Below are 23,536 nucleotides of genomic sequence, written 5' to 3'. Positions count from 1 at the left end.
TTTTCTTATATTTCTTCGGCATCTGTGTTTAGCTAGTTTATATCTATGACCTCTTGTTCTTAAAGTTCCAGGTCTCAGGAAATCTTCCCTATCGATTTTATCAATTCCTGTTACTATTTTATATGTAGTGATCATATCACCTCTTTTTCTTCTGTCTTCCAGTTTTGACATATTTAATGCCTCTAACCATGGGGCCTCGTAGCCTGGTGGATAGCGCGCAGGACTCGTAATTCTGTGGCGCGTGTTCGATTCCCGCATGAGGCAGAAACAAATGGGCAAAGTTTCTTTCACCCTGAATGCCCCTGTTACCTAGCAGTAAATAGGTACCTGGGAGTTAGTCAGCTGTCACGGGCTGCTTCCTGGGAGTGGAGGCCTGGTCGATGACCGGGCCGCGGGGACACTAAAGCCCCGAAATCATCTCAAGATAACCTCTCTTCGTAGCTCTTGCCCTTCAGTTCTGGGAGCCACTTAGTAGCATGTCTTTGCACCTTTTCCAGTTTGTTGATGTGCTTCTTAAGATATGGGCACCACACAACCGCTGCATATTCTAGCTTTGGCCTAACAAAAATCGTGAACAATTGCTTGTTGGGTGTCTTAGACCTACTACTGTTATTTATGCTAGTTTGCACTTCAATGAGCTTATGGTCTGAGCAACCACAGCGCCACCCAAACGAAGAAGGTCCTAGAGAAGACACTGGCACCAATGGCCCACCTCGAGCTACCGAAGCCAGAGGCCTGGCATAGGAAAAGTGAGAACGATTCCCCCCCCCCCCTCGAGCACCAACAAATCAGAAATAGGACGGCAGCTGGATGACACACCACAGCCAAAGACAGTCATAATCTCTGTAGAAAAACAACAACGGACAAAAAGGAGTCGAAAACTGAAGAGTCAGGACCCAATTGGAGTAAAGAGAGGGGGGCAAGGACAGCTTGTTGATGCACGAGGAGAGGCAAAAAATAAAAAACCGCCTGACCTCTAAGATCTCCCAAAGAAGAATGGGTAAGGTAGACAACGAGCGTGGAACAAGTCCCACACAACCCCCGGGTCGTAGGGGTCACCGACCCAACAAACAGCATGATGGAGGCAGAACAGATGATCGTCACCCGTGAGACAATGGTAACGAAAAACCTTCAAACTCGCACAAAGCATGAGGGGACTCGGAAGATACATCCATAGCCACACTGAGCCCCAAGGGGTTTACCAGGCCCTGCAGGAGGAAACCCAGGCACAGGTGTAGTTAAAGTCGGCCGTACCTCGTCTAATACTGGGCAAACTGACCCCAGGAAACCGTGTGTGCAACCTGGGGGCCCAAAGGAGGACAACCAAACACAACCTAGGCGAACCTAATCAGAAGCTAGGCAGACCGTCTCCAGGAAAACTAAAAACTAAACCAGAAACCTTCAAAAATACACCACAAACAACCAGAGGCCAGAGAGAGAGAGACATGGCTGCTGCGACTATGCACGCTGTGCAAAATACTGTGCCCCAGCCAGCAACAACACTCCCTACCAAATGCCAGACAGAGAGCCCCACGACCCCGGATGAACCCCAAGGGCAAGGTTAATGACAAGTGACAACAACTTTAACGGGAGTGCAATTCTGAAAGTTCCGTAAAGAAGAAAACCCTGAACATGCAAGGGCAGTACCTACCGTGCGCCCAGGTAAGGTAACCCTAGGCGTATGCAGCCCAAGTTTATCTTGGAACTCCCGGCCACCGCACAATAGATACACAGAGCCGGCACAACCCCGCATGGTAAATTCCAGCAAGAGAGTGAGGCCAGATGTAACGTCAGCTCTATGGCATCAGTTGACGAACTGCCGGCATCAGCACTTGGGGTCGTCTGGGTTGGGGACCCTCCCTTCCCCCCCTCCAATGCGAGGGGGGTTGCTAACGAGTGGGCATGCTGGTTGAGTAGACATTTGCTTGTTTGTCGTTTTCTTCTGGAGGGAGTTCTTAGCCTCTGGTTGCAATGTTTTTACTAGTTGGGGTTTGTAATGATTCACCTACCTTTCTGGGTGGTACCCCCGATCGATGGCAGACATAACTATACTCTCAAAAGTGGAGTGTTCATAAGCCAATGCTCCCTTCGCCTCTGAGGGAATCAGGATCTGGTTTGTGGTTCCAGGTAGGCATAAGGATTCCAGTAACTGATGCTGTAGACTAATATGATGAAAATCAGTCCATTAGCTTTGTGGAGCCTCTGGAGCTCCCCTCAGAAAAATAGTACTCCAAACAAAACTAAAATTAAAGAAATACAGAACAATAATGGATGTACCGATTGTAATAGAACAAGCCCAGCGATGATGCAGTGAAGGGGATGATAATACACAAAGAAAAATAATGAGATTCACTCTGGTAGCCACCCAGCTCCACCACGTTGAACACCGCTACTGAAGCTCCGATAACTACGGCCTGTCCACACTCCAGGCCGTTGATGCCAGCATATATGTTGATGGCATTAGTGCAAAACACTGCCAGCATTGACATGTACAAATAGTACAAAGGGCCTGCAAGAGAAAAATTATGAGATGTGAAAGTTTTCCATTTTATGCTGCCGCTTTCTTAGCAACGTAAACAAATGTGAAAAAAAACCTGTCACCAGTATTTATATAACATTGTTTCCCATTGTTACAGAAACCATAAATAAATATTTTTTTATTCCAATTCCAATGGGGTATTCCTCGCTAACAACAATTCCCGGCATTTGGTCTTGGGTGTAAAAATTTGGGTACAGCCAGATTTACTTTTAAATTTAAATACTGTATTGCCCATCCTTCCGAGATATGTTAAAATGAATCCCAAATCAGCTTCTATAAGCATAAGTACCCAAATTCCAAATGACCTTATTTTTTGACACACACTGGTAGTGAAAGTTACAAGCTGATAGAGAAACAACTCATGAAAAACTGAAAGGTTCAATGTAATGAAACACACTTTCCTGGTGAGCTCACAGTCACTCCAGTAGCTTAACTCTGGTACTCACCAGCCCAACACCCACACCAGGCCTCAAAGACCAGTCCATCACCCATCACGAGCCAGGACCAGAATGTGGCTCACAATGGGGCAAGAGGAGCAGGGGATCAGAGAGCAACCACACAACCAGGCAAAATCTACCAGAATGCATAATTTTAAAGCAGGACTGTCTTCTTGTGGAAGGGCATACCCAACTCTTGTGATGTGCAACTGTCACATCCAGGAAAGTGGCCCCTGTGCACATGAGCATTAAAAGTTGTCAAAATACAGAACATTGTCTCTAAGTGACAGGTATTCAATACCCTCAAGCTAGCCTTTCTAAAGTCTCAATTTTGGACAAAACATCTAACTGACCAACTTATGTTTTTGTGCAAGTATTTTTTTTATATGGCTACATATTCTGTTTCTTTTGAAGTAATAAGATATATTTCCCAAGTACATCTCGTCCATACATATTTACCATGTTCCAAAAATCACAGAGTAACCGGTTAATCCATTTATTTTATGAACACAGTATATTGAATCACTTTTTCTAAGTCAAGCATCTCTAGGGGCATTACCTGTGTGTACTGTGAGTCAGTAAATCATTACATATAGTATTCCCTAATAATATTTGGTATTGTAATTAATAACATTTAAGCTGAAAAAATTGTGAGTTGTTTAAGAACAAGAACATAAATTGTCATATGTATTAACCTTAACGGTACAAATCATAATTCAAACAACCACACATGCCCAGATCAAGGACACACAGCCAGATAGCTGGAGAGAACCATCATGCACAGAACCTGGAAAAGATGGGCTTGGAACATGGGATGTGAGAAGCAGGTGCAGAAAACAGAGCCCCAATCCTAACAGCTCATAAAAACTCTGCATTGCTGCCACACAGTGCCTAATGGGCCCTGGCCACATATCAAAAGAAAGCCCGAGACAGCCGGAGAAAGAAATGAAGATACATCACAATCCCAAAATGTCAGCAAGGAGAGCTCCACCATGACCAAATGAGACCAGGTGACAGTATAGGCAGCAACTGGCAAATCAAGAAGAGCCAAAACAGAAAAGACAACATCAAATGCAATCAACACAAAGAAACATTACCGTAACATGGCACCAAGAAGACCAACACCAAACTTAAACACAGGAGAAAGAACATAAGGCCAAGAAGCCCCCACACAAGAGGACCAGTAGATAGCTGCAAATCATCAAGGCTAGGCACACTGCCCAATTATACTTATTCTAAAACCATCAAGAAGATCAAATTTTGATGGCAAAATGATTACACAGCAACTGCAAGTAGGAAAATTTATTATTTTTCATATTTAAATTGCAAGGGACTGCTAATATTTATAACAAATTCTTCCCTTTTTGAAAAGCAATACAAAATTATGTTAATATTTTTATAGAGCAAAATGTAACATCTTAGCAGATAATTTGCATTGAATTTACATGTCCACTTGTGCCAAATAAAAGTGGGGAAAAGTCAGATGATGGTAGTGATATGCTTACTATGTAATTCTTGTAAATTACTGACCTATGTTAAGTGTCAGACCAATCCACTGTCGAAGAAGCTTGGGAACAACGACCGTTGTCGAACCCATGTTGATGTAGTATACCATTAACAAAGGCAGTGAAGCAAGAGTGGGAAGTACCAACTTGTATCTGTAGAAGACCAAATTCTCCAAGCATCAACTTTATTATGAACACAATCATATTACCAATCACTTGTAGTGGCCGGTCTCGCTTCATGCAGGTCGGCGTTCTATTCCCGATCGTCCAAGTGGTTGGGCACCATTTCTTCCCAATGTCTCATCCCAAATCCTTTTCCTGATTCCTTCCAAATGCTATACAGTCATAATGGTTTGGTTCTTTCTCTTTATAGTTCACTTCCCTCCCCTTCCCCCTTTGGGTGGGCACCAACCATATAAAAAACCAGCGTTGAATGTAATGAAACGCCATTTCTTGGGCGAGTCCCGGAGGCTCCTCGGAACTTACTAGGCTGATATGCTAATGTCAGACTTTGGCATCAGTCATGTGTATGGAGTACTATGGGCCTACTGGGGACCATGAGCCAGAACCTGGCCCCCTCAGAGAGGCAAGGGGAGCAATGGCCTATAGAAACCCTCGTGTGGTTGGAAGCATTCTATGTCTGCCATTGACCGGGTTAGGCACCCAGAAAGGTAAGCGTCCCAAAACAATCCCCTATTCTGGTGAAAATTGCTACCACAAGCCGAACAAGTGGATAGAACTTCCCTAAAATAAACGAGCAAACAATCATGACTTCACACGTCGCCGTGCCGTTGTCCGCGCAGCTCCCCCCTCCCTGGGAGGGGGAAGGGGGGGCCCCAGACCCATCGCGCCGGCTATCCACCCCCAGTTCTGAGGCTGAATGTCAAAAAACCAGCGTTGAATATAATGAAATGCCATTTTCTGGGTGAGACCCGGAGGCTCCCCTGAGCTATAAAAGGCTGATATGCTAATGTCAGACTTTGGCATTAGTCATGTGTTTGGAGTTCTAGGGTCTACCACCCACCACAAAACCTAGTCAGTCCCTGAACCCCAGATGAATAGGGACGTGCCAATATGCATCCCGGAGCTCCAGACACCACTTCCAAGAACCCGGATCTGGACCTGGGACAGAGTGGTCCCAGGTCCAGATGCACGAAAGGAAGTGCAACGAATCCAGGGGTTGAGACGGGGACTAGTCCAGAATAAACTACAGCTCCGCAAAGTCCCGTTTCGACACTGGAAACAGGCGGGAAACCCACCTGAGGGACGAGGTCGTTTCGTTCACGCCCAAGCGCACCCACTCCAGGATGACCTGACGAAGTGAAGGGGAAGAAGCCTGCCCCGCCAGCCACGAACCCCCCGTAGGAGGAGTCACCCAATGCCACCTCAGGCTGGAAGACAACCCGAAATGCCCCCACGAATCGTGGGACCAAGCGCAGGCAAACAGAGCTAACTGCCCCCCCCCCCCCAATGCCCCGTCAACGGAGCGACTCGCAAAAGGGCCGACGACCCTTCCAAGAACCCAACTTGCAGGCAGAGCAAACTGGCTCAAATGCCTTTGTCCCCGCCTCAAATGGGGCAACCCCCCGAAGCCGCCCGAGTTTCAACCCCCAGCTAAACCCTGCCCCAACTCCGAAACCCTCAGGCATTTGGGAGCTGGAAGCAGAGGGGAGGGGGGAGGGGGGGAAATGGTAAACCACACCAACAAGGGGAGGATGAAAGGGTGAGGACTGAACCAAGGTCGAACCGACCAATGCCCCAAAGTCCGGATCCCTAAAACCAAAACAGGGCAGCTCCGAGGCATTCGAGCAGGCAACTAACCGAGCGTGTTGCGGCAACCTAAACCTAGCTTGCAATGAGTGAGCTGCTGGACCCCTAAACTCAACTATAACTGAATGGGTAAATTGGAGTACGAACAGAGAACAAGCTCACAAGACTCCAGGTCGAAGGTGTCATCGACCCAACAAGCAGCACGACGGAGCCAAAACAGGTGATCATCACACTGAAACAGGGAAAACTAACAACCCACAAATTCACACAAGGCGAGATGGGACTCTGAGGACACATCCATTGGTCAACTAAGCCCTGATGGGGGTTACCAGGGGCCGCAGGTGAATGTATTCCTACAGCAAGCCCAGACACTGGTGCTGCCACAGCAAGATGTAACCCTATATATATGACAGGCAAACTGGCCTCTGTGAGGTGAGCAATCTCAGCAGCTCAAAGGAGGACTGCCCTACTGAACCTAGGTATCACCTAATAGCCTCCCAATGGGCAATAAAGAAACCTATAGGTAAGAGAGAACCCCGAGGAAGCACCACAACCCAGGGGACCAGAAAGATTCACGGGCGCTGTGATTATGTAAGCTGGTCAGCCCAATGCGCCCCAACCAGCAACAACCACCCACCTACCCAGGGCCAAATGAAAGTACCGAGACCTTAGGTGACCCCAAGGGCGAGGCAGAAAGCCAAGCAGCTGCTACCTCTACAGGAATGGGAACCCGAAGAACCCATATAAGAGAACTCCGAGCCCCAAGGGGTGTATTCACAGGGCGCTTAGGGAAAGGATCCCAAAGCGCATGTAGCCCTTGGTATGAACTCCTGGCCACTGTGAACGCACAGCAGAAACACCAGCAGGGTGAAGCCAATCAGGCAACCGAGACCAGAGCAGATGTGCACCCCATTTAGCTTCAGCCAACAAACTGAAAGTCCGGCTGCAGGCTCGGTGGGCAGGAACCAAGGTGTGATGACGTGTTGCTTGTTAGCATGTTTTCCTTGGGGAGGGGGGGGGGTCTAGCCTGTTTGGTCTCGGGTTGTATTTTTTCTACCAGGAAGGGTATGTCTTGGAGCACCTAACTTCCTGGGTGCTCAACCCAGGTCAATGGCAGACTTGATTACTTTCATACATGAGAGTTTCATAGGCCATTCCCCCTCCCCGCTCAGCTCGTTGTCGCCGTCTGGGGGCTTAGTGGGCGGCTGCCGGAGTGTGATGCTCCTTGGGACAGTCCTCTGTCCTTTTCTAGCCTTGTGCTCCTGCTGCCGTCCTCTCCAATTCTGCTGGGCATCTTTTCCTTTTCCTTCTGTTTCGTTTTTCTCCCCCCTCTTCTCCTATCTGCTTGCCGTTTCCTGCCGACCTTTTGCTCGTTCTGGTTCTTCCCTTGGACTTCTTCTACTTTGACGCCCGGGTGCTTGAGGAGGCATACTCTTGCACCCGTAGAACTGCAGTACCCGACGTCGAGAGCGAGGGGAACCTTTTATTGTCAATCCCCACTTCGTCACTGAACCCGATCTCGACGGACTGTCGGTTTCTTAAGGTGGCGTTTGTGGGGCGTATACTCACGACGCACCCCTAGGAGGCCCCGACAAGATCGGCGATAGCTTCTTGTTGGGTGTCCTGCCTCTAATTGTGGCTCCATGGTGGGTGTGGGGGCACATTCGTGAGTGAATTCGTAATTTCGTCAAGATGATAACCCCTGTTTCGGCTGCTTCTGGCTTACCTTTTCAGGCTCGTGGGGTGGGCGACCAAGCCCCCGAGTCGGTCCGTATTGGAAGACCGGGCTCTGTAGCCTCCGCTGCATTGGGCCCCGACCTTGCTCCTCCTTTGGCCTCTCTGACTCCTTCCCCTGGCTTCCCTCCCTCCTCTGTGGTTGGGTCGAGCCCCAAGCCCCCAGTGGTGACTACCTTGTCCCCTGGCGCGGCTCCTTCTCTAGTTGTTACTACTGCGCCTTTTAACCCCTCTCTCTCTGGGGGTTCTCACCGCCGTTCTCGTCACGGCCGCCCTCGCTCGATTCCTTCCAGTTCTGCTACCTATCAAGCCTTGTTTGGTCCTGCTTCGTGGGCCAAATATTTTGATCTCCTCCCTCTTGATTCTGCGCCTCCTGACGACTTCTCCCTTCATCGACATCTCATTGATTCCGTGGATGCCTCCATTACTTTTAACCCCACTCGTCTCGGTACGCGTGTCGTTGCTGCTCCTTCTCAGGATGCTGCTTCCCGCTTGGCTGCCTTATCCTGCCTTGGCGAGACCCCCGTTCGGGTCTCGAAGAACGTCCAGTTGAATGCCAGTGTTGGCACTATTTTGCTCCCGCCCCATGTTGCGACCGGTGTTCGGGACCTACGCGACTGCCACGACGATATTCGACATATCCTCGCTGCCCAGGGCCATTCTATTCTCCAGGTGGACACGTTTACTCGTCCCCCTCGTGGTAGTCGCCGTCAACCCCTCCGGGTTGTGAAGATTACCTTTGATGGTAGGACCCTTCCACCCTCTGTCATTCTTGCTGGTGCCAGGTGCTCTGTCCAGGAGTACATTCCTTCTCCTCGGCTCTGCAACAAGTGCTGGAGGTTTGGGCATGGTGCCCTCCGCTGCTCCGGGACTGTCTCTCTCTGTCCTTTGTGTGGTGGCGAAGGTCACTCTAAGTCGGAGTGCGCTTCTCCCCAGGCTCGTTGCCTCAACTGCGGTGAGGCCCATCCTACCTTCTCCCGTGCGTGTGTCCATTACAAGCTTGAGGCAGCCGTCCTCAACTTGAAGCACCGGGAGCGTTTATCTTTTCCTGAGGCGAGGCGCCAGGTTCGCCGGCTCCCGCCTTATGCTAATATCTCTTATGCTCGCGTGTTGCGCTCTTCCTCTCCTCGTCCTTCCCGCCTTCCTCAGACTCGCAACCGTTTCCAGGCCTTGGACCCTGATGCGCCCACTGCCCCCTCCTCTGTCCCTTTGGGTTCTCTCCCGAAGGATCCTCCTCCTGGTCCTCTGTCTGGGGTTCCCCTTCCTTCTACCCGGTCTGTCGTGTCTTCTGTGTCTCCTTCCTCGTCCCCCTCCGATCCTCCTTCCCATCCTCTTCCTCCATCTATCGGCTCTCCCCGCCGCCTGTCGGTGCGGGCGGATGTCCATCGCTCTCCTAACGGCCGTCGTGTGTGCTCTCGTTCGGCTTCTCCTGTTGAGACACTGGAGTCCGTTGCCCGGTACGTAGTTGCTGGGACACCGGTCTCTTTAAGTCAGAAGCGTAAGCCTGGCTCCTCTCCTTCCTCTTCCCCGGCGGGTAAGAAGGCTTCGCTTTCTTCCTCAGCTCCTCCTTCTGGCTCTGTTGCTCCTTCCACTCCCGTTTCAGTGCTTGCGCCCCCTGTTCCTGCTATGGAGGTTTCTTTGGCCCCTGCTTCCCTTTCGGTTGCTGCTCTTGCTGGGGTGCGCTCCTCTCTTTCTACTCCCCCTCTTCCTGCTGCTGTCCTTGACTGCTCCTCTCCGTTGTCTCCTCCTCCTCCTCCTCCTCCTCCTCCTCCGGACCCTGCCCGCCCACCTCTGATCTGTTCTCCCGTTTCCTTCCCTCCGTCTTTGCTCAGTTTACCCATGCCCCCTAACCCTGACTTTGCTGACCCTGATCCCGACCCTGATATTCTTTAACGTGCTCTGTTGGTCTTTCGCCTTTGTTTCTTCCTTGTTCTCTGTTTTTGTCCTTTCTCTTCTCGTCGTTGTCCATTCTTCAATGGAACGTTCGAGGTTATTACGCCAATTTCCTCGAACTCCAACTTCTGGTTTCGCGGTTTTCGCCCCTTTGTGTCTGTCTCCAGGAGCCGATGCTTGGTGCTCGTCCTGGTCGTTTTCGTGGCTATTCCTTTCTCTCCCCCCCCCCAGCCATTGCTGGGGCTTCTAATTCTTCTGCTCTCTTGATTCGGGCTGATGTTCCCTTTGTTCCTTTACTTTTTCCTTCGCCTCTCCATTGTTCTGCTGCTCGTATCTTTGTGGGGAAATGGTACACAGTTTGTTCCATTTATCTCCCCCCGAGTGTCCCGCTCTCTCTTCCTGATTTGAAACACCTCCTAGACTCCTTGCCGGAGCCTGTGCTCCTGCTGGGTGACTTCAATTGTCGTCATTCTCTTTGGGGTGACGTTCTGACGAATACCCGGGGTCGCCTCCTTGAGCCGTTTCTCCTCTCTTCTTCCCTGTCTCTTCTGAATTCTGGTGAGCCCACTCATTTGGACTCTCGAACTCGCACCCTTTCTTGTCTTGATCTTTCTCTCTGCTCTTCTTCTCTTTACTTAGATTTCACATGGCAGGTTCTTGATGACCTCCATGGAAGTGATCATTTCCCCATCCTTGTTTCCTTTTTCTCTTTTCGCCCTTCCCTCTCTTTCCCTAGGTGGCAGTTTGCTAAGGCGGACTGGACCCTGTTTTCCCTCAGTGCTACTCTCTCTGACCTCTCCCTTCTGCCCCTCTCTCGCGCTCTCCTCCTTTTTCATGACACTGTCTTCGACGCTGCCCTCCGCTCTATTCCTCGCTCTTCCTCTCGGGGTCCACGGAAGTGCGTTCCCTGGTGGAATGCGGACTGTGCTCGGGCTGTCCGCTGTAAGCGTGCAGCCTGGAAGAAGCACCGCCGTAGGCAGACGACCGATTCTTTTCTTTTCTTTCGGAAAGCGAGTGCGGTGGCCCGTAGGGCCATCCGTACGGCTAAACGTGAATGTTGGGCATCTTATGTCTCGACAATTACGTCCGAAACCCCTCTGGCCCAGATCTGGAAGCGTATCCGCAAGATAGCGGGCAAGTTCGTTCCCGATGTTTCACCGGTCCTTCACCTCCATGATACTCTTGTGGCGGACCCGTTGCAGGTCGCTTCCGAACTGGGTTCCCACTTTTCTTCTGTTAGCTCTGGTCTTCATCTTCCCCAATCTTTCCTTCTTCGTAAACCTGTCCTTGAGTCTCGTCCTTTAGATTTCTGCACTCATCTTCAGCTTCCCTATAATGATCCCTTCTCTCTCTCTGAACTTCGTTCTGCCCTGGCCCTCTGCGGTTCTACGGCGGCGGGCTCCGATGGTATTCATTATGAGATGCTTCGCCATCTCCCTCCGAGCACGTCTCAGTATTTACTGAGTCTGTATAATCGGATCTGGGAGTCGTCGTCAGTCCCTGAGGACTGGCTCGATGCCGTTGTCCTCCCTGTTCGCAAACCAGGGTCTCTGGGTACTTCCCCTAAGGACTTTCGCCCTATTGCTCTCACAAGTTGTGTCTGCAAACTCTTTGAACGTATGGTTAACGTTCGTCTGATGTGGTTCCTGGAACACCATCACCTCCTCTCCCCTTCTCATTTGGTTTCCGCAAGTGCCGCAGCACGACAGATGTCCTGGTGAACTTGGAGGTCTATATACGTACTGCTTTTGCTGCGAAGACCTCCGTTGTTGCCGTCCTTTTTGACCTAGAAAAGGCTTACGACACCACTTGGCGTTATCATATCCTATCTCAACTTCATTCTTTTGGCCTTCGTGGTCATCTCCCTCTCTTTCTCCGCAGCTTCCTCTCTCGTCGTTCCTTTCGGGTGCGCCTTGGTACCGCTCTCTCTCCCCCTTTTCAGCAATACGAAGGTGTGCCCCAGGGTAGTGTTCTGAGCACTACTCTTTTTCTGGTTGCCCTCAATGGTCTTCTTTCCTCTCTTCCTTCTGGTGTCTTCTCCGCTCTCTATGTCGATGATCTTACCCTTTGTTGTCAGGGTGATGATTCGCCTCTCCTTCAACGCCGGCTTCAACTTGCGATTGATGCCGTGTCGTCTTGGGCCACAGGTCATGGCTTCAAGTTCTCTACTTCTAAGACTTGTGCCATGACTTTTACGCGGAAACGGGTTGTTCTTCGTCCCTCTTTGTCACTTTATGGTCATCCCCTTGAATACAAAGATTCCGCGAAGCTTTTGGGGTTATTCCTTGACACTCGTTTGTCTTGGTCTCCCCATATCTCTTACCTCCGTGTTGAGTGCTCTAAGTCCCTTACCCTCCTTCGGGTCTTGTCCCATACTTCTTGGGGGGCAGATAGGCGCACTCTCCTTGCTTTACATTCCTCTCTCGTCCTGTCTAAGCTCGATTATGGTTGCCCTGCTTACTCGTCTGCTTCTCCTTCTACTCTTCGCCGTCTTGATGCTTTGCACCATACTGGGTTGCGCCTCAGTTCTGGTGCCTTTCGTTCGACTCCCGTCCTTAGCTTGTATGTTGACACTGGCTTCCTGTCTCTCCAGGACCGCCGTGATCGCTACTGTCTTCGCTATCTTGCGCGGTCCTTGCAACATCCTTCCTCTCGTCTCTGTCGTGCTTTAACTTTTACCCCTCCTGCGGTTCCTGTTCCTCTTCACCACCTCCCTCTTTCTGTCCGGTTATCTCGCCTGCAGGATTCTCTTTCCGTTCGTATTTCTGATGTTTCTCCTCGTGTTGTTCCTTCTTTGCCCCCGTGGAGGGTCCCTCTTCCGCGGTTTTGTGCATCCTTGACTCGTATCACTAAAGCTTTTACCCCTCCTACAGTTCTAAAACGCCTTTTCCTCGAGCACTTTTCTTCTCACTCCCGCTCCGTTTCTGTCTTCACCGATGGGTCTAAGTCAGCGGACGGTGTTGGCTACTCTGTTGTTTTTCCTGATCGCACTTATATGTGTCGCTTGCCTCCGGAGACTAGCATCTTTACAGCGGAACTTTATGCTATTCTCTATGCTCTTCGTCTCCTGCTTTCTCGTTGTCAGTCTTCCTTTGTGGTTGTTGTTGACTCTCGTAGTGCCCTCATGGCTCTCGGGTGCTTTAATCCAGTTCATCCGGTAGTTGTCGAGATCCAGCATTGGCTGTTTCTCGTTCACAGTAAATTTAAGTCGGTTGAGTTTTGTTGGGTTCCCAGCCATATTGGCGTGTCTTTAAATGAGCGTGCGGATGCTGCCGCTAAGGAAGCTGTCCGCTCTTGTCCCATCTCTCGTAAAGGCATTCCGTATTCCGACTTTTACCCGGTTATCCATTCCTCAGTCCTTACCCGTTGGCAGGCTTCTTGGTTGTCTGTTACTGGTAACAAGCTACGTACTCTTAAATGTTGTGTTTCCTCGTGGCCGTCCTCCTTCCACCGTAACCGGCGGTGGGAAACAGCTCTAGCGAGGTTGCGTATTGGCCATACTCGCTTAACCCGCTTAACTCGCTTAACACTTGATGGAGCGCCGCCCTGCTCCTTATTGTCCTAGTTGCATTGTCCCTCTTACGGTCGTGCATGTCCTTCTTGAATGTCCTGACTTCCAGGACGAGCGTGTGTCTTGCTTTCCGACCGCCCCTCGCGGTCACCTGTCCCTCGATAGAATTCTTGGTGACTCGGATACTTTTGATATCGTTCGCCTTATGCGTTTTTGTTCTCGTATTGGCATCCTTGGTGATATTTAGCGCCCTCTGATTATTTTGCGTATTTGATGGTGCTACATAGCCTTCCCGGTTTGGTGCCTTCTTTTGATAATTACTTACTTACTTCATAGGCCATTGGTCCCTGCACCTCTCTGAGGGGACCATGTTCTGGCTAGTGGTCCCCGGTTGGCATGACAACTCCATATGACTGAAGCCCCATACCAATATTAGCTTATATCAGTTCAATAGCTCCAGGGAGCTGAGAGGGCTCCCCCACAGACAGCACAAGTATTTGAGATGTGCAAAATAACCCCCAAGAACCATACCTTCCACCTCACTTGGGAATTACTTTGTAATCACACTTCATGTCTGACCCATTTAGGACTTATCTAAATTTTAGTAACAGTAGTTTAAATGGTAATAAAGTTTAGTGAAAAAATAACCAGCATTCAATGTACATTAATGAAACACCATTTTTTTGGTTAGTCCCAGAGGCTTCCTGGAGCTATAGGACTGATATATGCAATATTAGTCTGGGGCTCCAGTCTCATTAAGTTCTGCCTACCGGGAACCATGAGCCAGAACATTGCTCCCTGCACCTCTGAGGGAGTCAGGGCCTATGAAAACAACACTCTTTGAGAGTACATGGTATATTCATGTCAGCCATGACTGGGAACCTCAGGACTACGAATCCGAAGCGTTATCCACTCAGCTGTCAGGCTCTACTTCATACACACGCGTCAAAAATACTCGACACAAAGAGCGGAAGAGTAGATCGAACCATCAAGGTATTTCACCGGCCCGATTTGCTGAAAGAGGCGGAGCCGCGGAAAACGCCCCAGGGTTGGACACGGGCTAGCAGTGACAAAAACCATGGCTGGGCCGGCTACCATGGGGCCAGAAGGAGAACCCTCCCCCGATAGGACTCCAGCCGAGCCAGAACCCGAAGCAACAGCTGGACCAGGGAAAAGAGGTACAAGGACTCACACATTGACCACTCTTGCCGAAAAGTGTTGACCGTGATGACTTCACAGTCGGGAAAGGGTGCGACAAACTGGAAGACGCCACGACGATGCAAAGTGGTCCACCTCTGGGGGTCCGAACTTCCAGCAAAGACAACTGAAGGAGTCGGCGTCGACCCTCTATTCCATGGACAGAGGAATGAACCAAAACAGGCCATCCACCAGAACGTAGGACACGCTCCTGATGTGAACTGCACGGAGAGCTAAACCCCAAGAACTCAGCAGAACTCAGCTGGTCACGAAGTGATCAGCCCCAAAGACACCCTCCCCCCCCCCTGCAGTTCAGGCAGTGAACCACTGGGTAGCAGTATGAATGGAGCCGGATCTTAGAACCTCGAGCTAGCCGAATCCACCGCAGCGAAAGCCACACCTCCTCAAATTCCCACACCGTACTGTGAGCCCGATGGAACAACGGAGCCCAACGCCCCTGGCCGGCTTGGTGGGCAATGGTCGAAAAGCCCCAGCTGAGGCACTGAACCCCCAAAAATCTGAAGCAGCAGCCAGAGACACAGCAACTGATGCAAGGCTCAAAGCAGCTGAACCCAGCGATTGCGAGAGCTGCAGAAGGGACAGCCCCGAAGGAACAGAACAGCCTCCAAAGTCAAACTCGACCCAGCAAGTAAACCAGCATAGCAAAGTTCAAACGCTCGCACAGCTGCTCGAGCAACTGCCGAGTGACCCAGGACTTCACCTCAAGTACAGCTGAAGGAGGGATTGCAGCCAGAGCAAAGCCGCAGGAGGGAGACATGGACGCCGTCCAAGAATCCCAAACAAGCCCAGCCAAGTCCGAACCTGGGATGGCACCAAATGGGACTTCCTCCAGTTCACCAGGAACCTGAACCCAGCGAGCTAGGAATGAACCAAACCTCTAGGGAGCAGTCAAGCAGACTGGCTGCTTGTCTGGCAACACCAACCAGTCGTCGAAGTAGGCCAAAACCTGAACACCTACCAGACGCAAGCGGGCCACTACAATCTGGATAAAACGAGTGAAAACGCAAGGTGCCAGATTCAGCCTGAAAGTAAGGAAACGAAAGCGGAAAGCCTGCCACCCCACCACAAAATCTAACCAGTCCCTGAACTCCAGGTGAATAGGGATGTGCCAATATGCATCCCGGAGGTCCAGACACCATCCAAGAACCCGGCTCCCAGAGAAGCCGAACCCAGGACAAAGTGGTCATATGAAAGGATGGGCAAGAAATCCAGAGGTTCAGATTGGTCAAGTCCAGACTGAACCAAAGATCTGCACAGTTCTGTTTCAGAACTGGAAACAAATGAGAAACACACTTGAGGGATGAAGTCGTTTCAACCACGCCTAAGTGCACCCACTCCAAGATGAAAGAAGCGAATGGAGTGAAGAGGAAGAAGCCTGCCCCACCAGCCTCGAACCTCTGAAGAGGAGGAATCACCGCCCACCACCACCACAGGCCAGAAGACATGACCCGAAACGCCCACGAATCGTGGGACCAAGGGTGGGCAAACAGAGCCAGCCTACCCCTCAGCACCCCATCAATAATGCAACCTGTGAAAGGACCAGCGCCCCTTTTGAGAAGCCGACATACGTTCAGAGCAACGACTGTGCCGACCAAACAAAGATGGCTCCAGAGGAGGCACCGGCTCATAAGCTGGCACCAAGAGGCCCACTTCAACTTGCCAAAGCCCGAGCCCTAGCACGACTCTTCCGGGAAGTGTGAGAATGCCCCGCCCCGGATCACCAACAAATTTGAAAGAGGACAGCAACTGGTAGAAGCAGCCTGCAAAAACTGAGAAACGATCTCGTCCGAAAACAACAACGGATAGAAAGGAGATGAAACTTAAGAGCCAGGGGCCCAACCTGAATCAAAAGAGAGCGAGGACGGAATGCCGACATGCAAGGCAAGAAGCAAAAAGCACACACACCAACTCCCGGAGGATCAGCGCAAAGTTTCAGCAATGCCGATGACGCCTTAGCAGCCAAGGCCAATGCCTCAGAAGACGGCCTGGCACTCGCCAACACCTTCACAAGCCAGTACGAGGACAACTCGAGAAGGGAAAAGAAGCGCAAGACCGAGGTCAGGTGCCCAAGTGTGCGAAGATCCTCCGCAACTAAGACAGACGAATGGGAGGGGACCTGGGCATGCAACTGGAGCAAGCCAACTTCATGAGGATGCACAGGGGTGTAAAGGCATGCATTGAGGTGCTCAAAAATGCCCCCCCCCCCAAGTAAACCTGTAACACAGTAGTAACCTCCTGCCAATCCAGCGGCGTGTGGGTACAACATACCCACTCATACAGGGAAGGGGGATACGAACCCTGCAACAGCAAACCCCACCCCGAGGGCACCAAGGCCCAGGCAGGATCGAATGGGACCCAAGAGCCCCAAGCCGACTTCCCCCATAGCCCCAGATGCCAGGGGATCTGTTGGGAAGACCCAGAAGCCTCGGTGGGAGGACCAAGCTCAAAGACCTTCAAGCAAAACCCTGAAAGAGCACCACAACAACAGGAGGCCAGAGACACATACACAGCCACCACTAGTTATGTGAGCTGTGCAGAACCGTGCGCCCCAACCAGCAACAAACACTCCCTACGCAGGGCCAAATGAAAGCACCAAGACCTCCGCTGACCCTAAGGGCAAGGTCAATGCCTAGCGACAGCAACCCCTATGGGAGTGAGAACCAGGAAGCCCCAGAGAAGATAACCCTGATACCTAAGGGAAGTATTTACAGGGCACCTAGGGAAGAGAGCCCTAAGGGCATGCAGCCCGAAGTACAGCTTTCTCCTGGCCACCGCACCATCTACACAGCAGGCAAAACCGCAAGGGAAAAATCCTGACAGGAGATCGAGGCCAGAAATAACATCAGCCCCAGTCGGCTTCAGTTGACAAAGTGGTGGGCAAGCAGCTGGCTCGGGTGGGCCCCTTTCTCCCCTTCCTTACACGGGGGGAGAGAATGAGTGGCTCGTTGTTTTAATGATCTTTTGCTTGTTGCATTGTTTTTCTTGAGGGCAGTTCTTGGGCTCTGTTCAATCTTGCGTTACAATTTTCTACCAGTTGGGGTTTGTTTTGAGATGCCTACCTTTCTGGGTGCCTAACCACGGTGGATGGCAGACATGAATATACGTTGCACTCTCAAAGAGTGGAGTTTTCATAGGACATTGCTCCCCCTGCTCCTCTGAGGGAGCCATGTTCTGGCTCATGGTTCCCTGTAGGCACAACTCCATGTGACTGAAGCTCCAAACTAATATAGCAAATATCAGTTCGGAAAATGGTTAATCAATTTTGAAGCTCTTGACATCGAATCACTGAATATACTGTAAAATTGAAATGTCAGTTATTTTACTGTCTAGAATAAGTTTTTGACTATGTGTCACTTACCTCCACTTTAAAGTCAGAACATCATCTGCAAATCCCAAGAAGAGCATACAGCATATGGAGAGGAGAGACGTGAGATACTCAGAAAATGCAGCATGCGGAAAAGGGCTGCTTGGGTGTATGAAGTGTTGGCCAAAAGGAACACCCAGGAACAAAAACATGATGATGAGAAACACCGACCCACTCACCATTCCCATTGATTCTGGCCTGTTACAGAAAAAAAAATAATGCAAGGAATATTTTAAAAAATGAACACAGGATTCAACAGTTTATTAATAATTCAACCCATCCTCCTGTTTAGATACTGTAGTACTTATTGTGACGATCATCAATAGTCACGAATTCGTATGTACTTAGTTTTCAGATACTGTAGTAGTATACTGACAAGCAAGGAATTTAAAAATAGGAAGCTAAAACACAAACAAATATTTATAGGATTAGTATAGCGCACACATATAGTATATTAGGCCTCGTATATCGTTTATTAGGCCTAGGAAGGTTCGGTTAGCTTAGTTTGTCAAAGCAACACAAGTAATAAATAGTTCTCCGGTTTGTCCAATTCAATAGTGCCAATTTCTACATTCTAATTTTGTTTTTAGTCAGAATATATACTATAGTCCTCATTGTTACTATAAGTACAGTACTACCAAAACAGGAGACTGGGTTGTAATAATTGTACATAATATCAAATAATTAAACTATAAAGTATATGCTTCAAGTTGATGCTCTCCGAGCATCAACTTGAATCAACAGAACAAGATGTGTGCAGTCGAGACATGTTGGCCATCTTGCCCAAAACACCGTAATACTGTAGTGGCTTCGTTAGTTTGTGTTAACTTCTGTCCCCACAAGTGTTCATTACTCTTATGTTGTTTGTACACACATTCTTTTGAATCAAAATTTTATATGGTCAAATGTAATTTTCTTAAATGTAAAAGTACAGAGTCTTGATACATGTTAGATAGGTTTGCTGCTCAGGCCAATAAGAACAATTGGCATGATATATAAAAAGGACTTTTATGTTCAGAAATAAAAAAAAGCACAAAAACAATGAAATTCTTCACAAAGAATTAAAGTGCGGTTATCACTAGGCGGGAGATACTGGTAAACTGCAGCGCACCATGTGCTCGGTTGGCCCATATGTGTATCAACAAACTCGAGCACTGAGGCAAACCTTGAGTACCGAGTCAAATTTTTCAAAGAAATTGAGCTCGAGAAATGAAAAATTTGAAAAGAGGGGCATTTGAAAACAGAGGTTCCAATGTACTATACAAGATTCCGATTTGCTACATGCTATCATCTTATGTAAAGGTTACAGTATGGGCTATTCATGCTCATGCCACCTCTTGGGTGGCTTAATCTTCATCAATAAGAGATAACAATTATTTTTTAATGTAAAAAGAGACATGGTAATACAGTACCTCTTGCATTTTATCAGAAATTATAGAGCAAAACAATATATTAAATTACAGCATTAATATATTAAGTATATAATTTCAATACAACCATTCTAAATACAATCTTACACTTTTGTAGTGCGGTCTCGTTTGCAGAGGTCCCGTCCAAATAGCCCTGCATTAATGAACATTTCGGAGACTGCAGGGATAGTTCGAACCACAGCACCGGCGCCCACTACCGACACCACTATGTTTATGCATAGTGCCAATAACATTTCTGAAATAATAAAGTTGTATTTTCAGGAAAAATACAAAAAGTAACTATCAAAAGAGGGTACCAAGCCTGGAAGATTATTTAACACCTTATGTAGCACAGAACAGTGAAAAAGGCATGCGTATTATTCAGAAGGCCAAAACTGTATGAAAATTAGGACATTCTACGAGTACATGCATGGCAGTCATTAGGACATCGCAGTTCTGACAGTAAGGCAAAGTTTTTGTTCCATGAAGTGCCCATGAGCTAATTGGGTTGGCAATACATAACCTAGCCAGAGTTGAATTCCACCTCCTGTTGTTGTGAGAGTTACAGTTAACACTATCAGTCACCAGGCAGGCGCGCGGTCAACTTGTGGGTCATGTACCGAGCATGTGGGTAAGTGCGCGGTGACACCTAAATGTGTATACTCATTTCAGCTCTCACCTTAATTCTCGTGCTACGCCGCTCGTTTTAGTATCATTGTGTTCGCAATTAAATTTCCTACAGGTGTGTATAAATATAATGTCCAAAAGCCTGGCGTGACTCCAAACAGCAAAGCCTAAAATCGGCAAAAATTACCCGTGAGCGCACAAAATCAGTAAAATGTGCATACTTGTTCCATTTTTCTCACCTTAATTCTTGTGCTACGTTGCTCGTTTTGGTATTTTTTTCGTTTTTGGTGTTCGCAATTAAATTCCCTACAGATGTGTATGAATATAATGTACAAAAGTTTGGAGTGCCTCCCTGCAGAAAAGCCTAAAGTTACCCGTGAACGAGCACCAATTTGTACACTACAACCTAATGTGTATACTCGTTCAGTTTGATAACAGCAATTTTCGTATTACGTCTTTAACTTTGGTGTCAAATTGTTCGCAATAAAAAGGCGCGTATTTTAAAACTAGTCTCATAATAATAGAGCAGTAACTGGAATTTTAACAAATATTTTAATTCTGGACGCTCATCATCACAAAATTATTTATATCTTTCTAGTGTTCTGACAAATTTTTGTGTTACATCTTTCATTTTGGTATCAAATTGTTCGCAACGTAAAGGCGAGCATTTTAAAACTAGTCCCAACATAATAGCATAATAAATAGAATTTTAACAAATATTTTAAAATTTTGACCAAAAGCCTATTTATAATCATGTAAGTGTTTGGACATCAAGTTTCATGTTACATCTTTCATTTTGGTATTAAATTGTGCGTATTCTAAAGGCGCTTATTTTGATACTATCCCGAGGTCGATTGAATAAAAAATTAATTTTATACAAATATTTTTTGTAGTGGACGCAAGTTCGGTCCAAAGTTAGGACTCGGGAGAAAAATAATGGACGCGAGTCCGGTCCAAAGTGACCGATAGTGTTAATAGTACACAGTTTGTTCTCTAGTCATCTATCCCTCCAATGGTTGCGTTAGTTGTATAAAAATAAATTCTGCAGTTGCTGTCATCATCTTCTCTATTACTTTCCGCGCGTGCGCGCGTGTGTGTGTCTGTGTGGTGGGGAAAGGAAGTGTTGGCATGCTCATTTTTTAATGGCTGAAAATTAAGACAACCAATCCATAAATCTGAAAATGAAGAATTGATAATGTTTCAGTCTGTCCTGGACTATTATCAGTTCATGTATATAAATTGTTTGTCTCTACCACCCCCCCCCCCATTACATGACTTGATAATGGTCCAGGATGGACTGAAATGTGTCTATTTTCGGATTCATAGTCCCGAGGTTCCGGGTTCAATCCCCAGCGGAGGCGAAAACAAATGGGCATAGTTTCTTTCACCCTGATTCCCCTGTTACTTAGCAGTTAATTAGGTACCTGGGAGTTAGACAGCTGCTACGGGCTGCTTCCTGGGGGGGGGGGGGGGTGTAACAAAAAGGAGGCCTGGTCAAGGACCGGGCCACAGAGACGCTAAGCCCCGAAATCACCTCAAGATCAAGATGTGTTTAAATTGCCCATTCTCTTTCATTCAACTTCCATTTATTTTTGGATGCTTGTTAGATATAATAACCCTTTTGCTATCTGATCTTCTCTTATCAGCTCTCACATAATCAGTGGTCAACACTTTGACTCGCAATAGTGGGACCCGGGTTCAATTCTAGGGCAGTAGAGAAACGGTTGGGCACATTTCACTTGATACCTTTATTCAGGCAGCAATAACTACTGTAGGTACCTCAGGAGTTAGGTAACCATTATGGGTTGCACCTTGGGGAAGGTCAGTAGTATGAATAGGGTGACCTTGACAAGCCAAAGTACAGGCTTCCTGTCTCTGATAACCTCAGTTATATTTGCTATACTTCTCTAGTATCACCTATTTACTTTAACCTTTTTTTCTCCAGAACCACATAGTTTAACTTGTGAAATTTTATCTTAAAAATTTATTTATTTACATATAAAAAGGTACATTGGGTTGTGAATATATAAAACATTTATGTTACATTTTTGCAAAGGCTGTAAAATGCAGTGTTTCGGGCAGCTAAATAATCTAATCTAATCTAAAGCCACCGACATTTATTCCAAGGACACCATTTACACCCAATACGTCACGTTCAGCCCACTTCTGCTTTACCACTCTGATCACTTACATAATTATTTGCAGTGGAATCTCAAATATACCAAACCACTATACTGTACATTATTCCAAACTCCATTTTTTGGTTCCCTCCACTTTTGTTCTTAATCACAAAATGATACTGCACACTGTACCTTCTTGTAGATAAATACAGTAATATAATTAATAATGTAAATATAATTCATTGTGTTGGGAGACAGGAAGCCAGAGTGTAGTCATACATGAAAGGCTTACATCGAGGCCCCCCCCCCCCAAGGTTGAATTTCTGACCCTGCCTAGGTGCAACCCTACTGACTAATTCCTATCTACCTGCTTACTGCTAGGTGAACATAGCCAATAGGTGAAAGGAAATGTGTCCAACCATTTCTGTCCGGCCAGGGATTCAAACCCGGAAGTCTCGATTGTGTGTTGAGAACAAACCCGACTGTACTTGGGAGTGCTTGTATTGTTTTCGGAGTAATCCAGGAGATCCTACCATAAAACATTTTTTTTATATACTGTACTGTACAGTATATTAAAACAAGGAGCAATGGGTCATAATAACTTTACCCAAAAATGCAAAAATTAATGCAATCAACTTTACAAATTAACAAGGTGTCCTTGCCAGAGCCGACGATGCCCGGGCCCAGAGCCGATGGTGCCTGGGCTCAGAGCCAACAGTGCCCGGGCCCAGAGCCGACAGTGCCCGGGCCCAGAGCCGACGGTGCCTGGGCTCAGAGCCAACAGTGCCCGGACCCAGAGCCGACGGTGCCTGGGCTCAGAGCCAACAGTGCCCGGGCCCAGAGCCGACAGTGCCCGGGCCCAGAGCCGACGGTGCCTGGGCTCAGAGCCAACAGTGCCCGGGCCCAGAGCCGACAGTGCCCGGGCCCAGAGCCGACGGTGCCTGGGCTCAGAGCCAACAGTGCCCGGACCCAGAGCCGACGGTGCCTGGGCCCAGAGCCGATGGTGCCCGGGCCCAGAGCCGATGGCACCTGGGGCCTCAATGATGACAATACCTAAGCAGATATGGGGATTAAGTGTCAAAATGGGAGCAAAATGTTAAATATAATTCTGTCCTCTTCCAGAATTATGGTGGTGAGTGAAGTGATCCGCCCAGCCCTGGTGACCTGCGGCCAGGCTCCACCAACCTGACAACACCTGTGGCAGGTGTCTCCAGGCTGCCACCACCACCACACACTGGCACTCTTCACGTGACCCTCAACAGTGCCAACCCTTGCTACGTTAGACTGGCACAACGTCCACAAGAGCGTCCGTGCTGAGCTCTCACTACACCAGAGCCACCTGCCTGTTGGTGCTGGCACGGTGACGGGCCAGGTAACACGGTAGTTAAGGCAGGACATGTGTGGCACTC

The 23,536-nt window shown here is 48.5% G+C and overlaps 1 protein-coding gene across 3 annotated transcripts in view; it reads right to left on the bottom strand.

The window, feature by feature from the left end:
• Alg7 (Alg7 dolichyl-phosphate N-acetylglucosaminephosphotransferase) overlaps positions 1–23,536 on the bottom strand; it is a 34,274-nt gene that overhangs the window by 10,596 nt on the left and 142 nt on the right. Inside the window, exons 1-5 of one of the 3 annotated variants that reach the window (XM_045725966.1) lie at positions 23,471–23,534; positions 19,489–19,636; positions 17,966–18,169; positions 4,507–4,634; positions 2,278–2,509 (exon numbers count right to left, since the gene is read on the bottom strand). In XM_045725966.1, coding sequence (XP_045581922.1) covers positions 2,278–2,509; positions 4,507–4,634; positions 17,966–18,169; positions 19,489–19,636; positions 23,471–23,525 — 767 coding nt within the window. In that variant the 5' untranslated portion in view covers positions 23,526–23,534. Of the gene's footprint in view, positions 1–2,277; positions 2,510–4,506; positions 4,635–17,965; positions 18,170–19,488; positions 19,637–23,312; positions 23,448–23,470; positions 23,535–23,536 lie in introns of those variants that run through there. The other 2 variants (XM_045725968.2, XM_045725965.2) reach the window with 2 other exon arrangements.

The sequence above is a fragment of the Procambarus clarkii genome, chromosome 44 (assembly GCF_040958095.1).
Source record: "Procambarus clarkii isolate CNS0578487 chromosome 44, FALCON_Pclarkii_2.0, whole genome shotgun sequence".
Lineage (NCBI taxonomy): Eukaryota > Metazoa > Arthropoda > Malacostraca > Decapoda > Cambaridae > Procambarus > Procambarus clarkii.
Note: the sequence above shows the minus strand (reverse complement) of the source record. Positions and strands in the feature narration are given on the sequence as shown.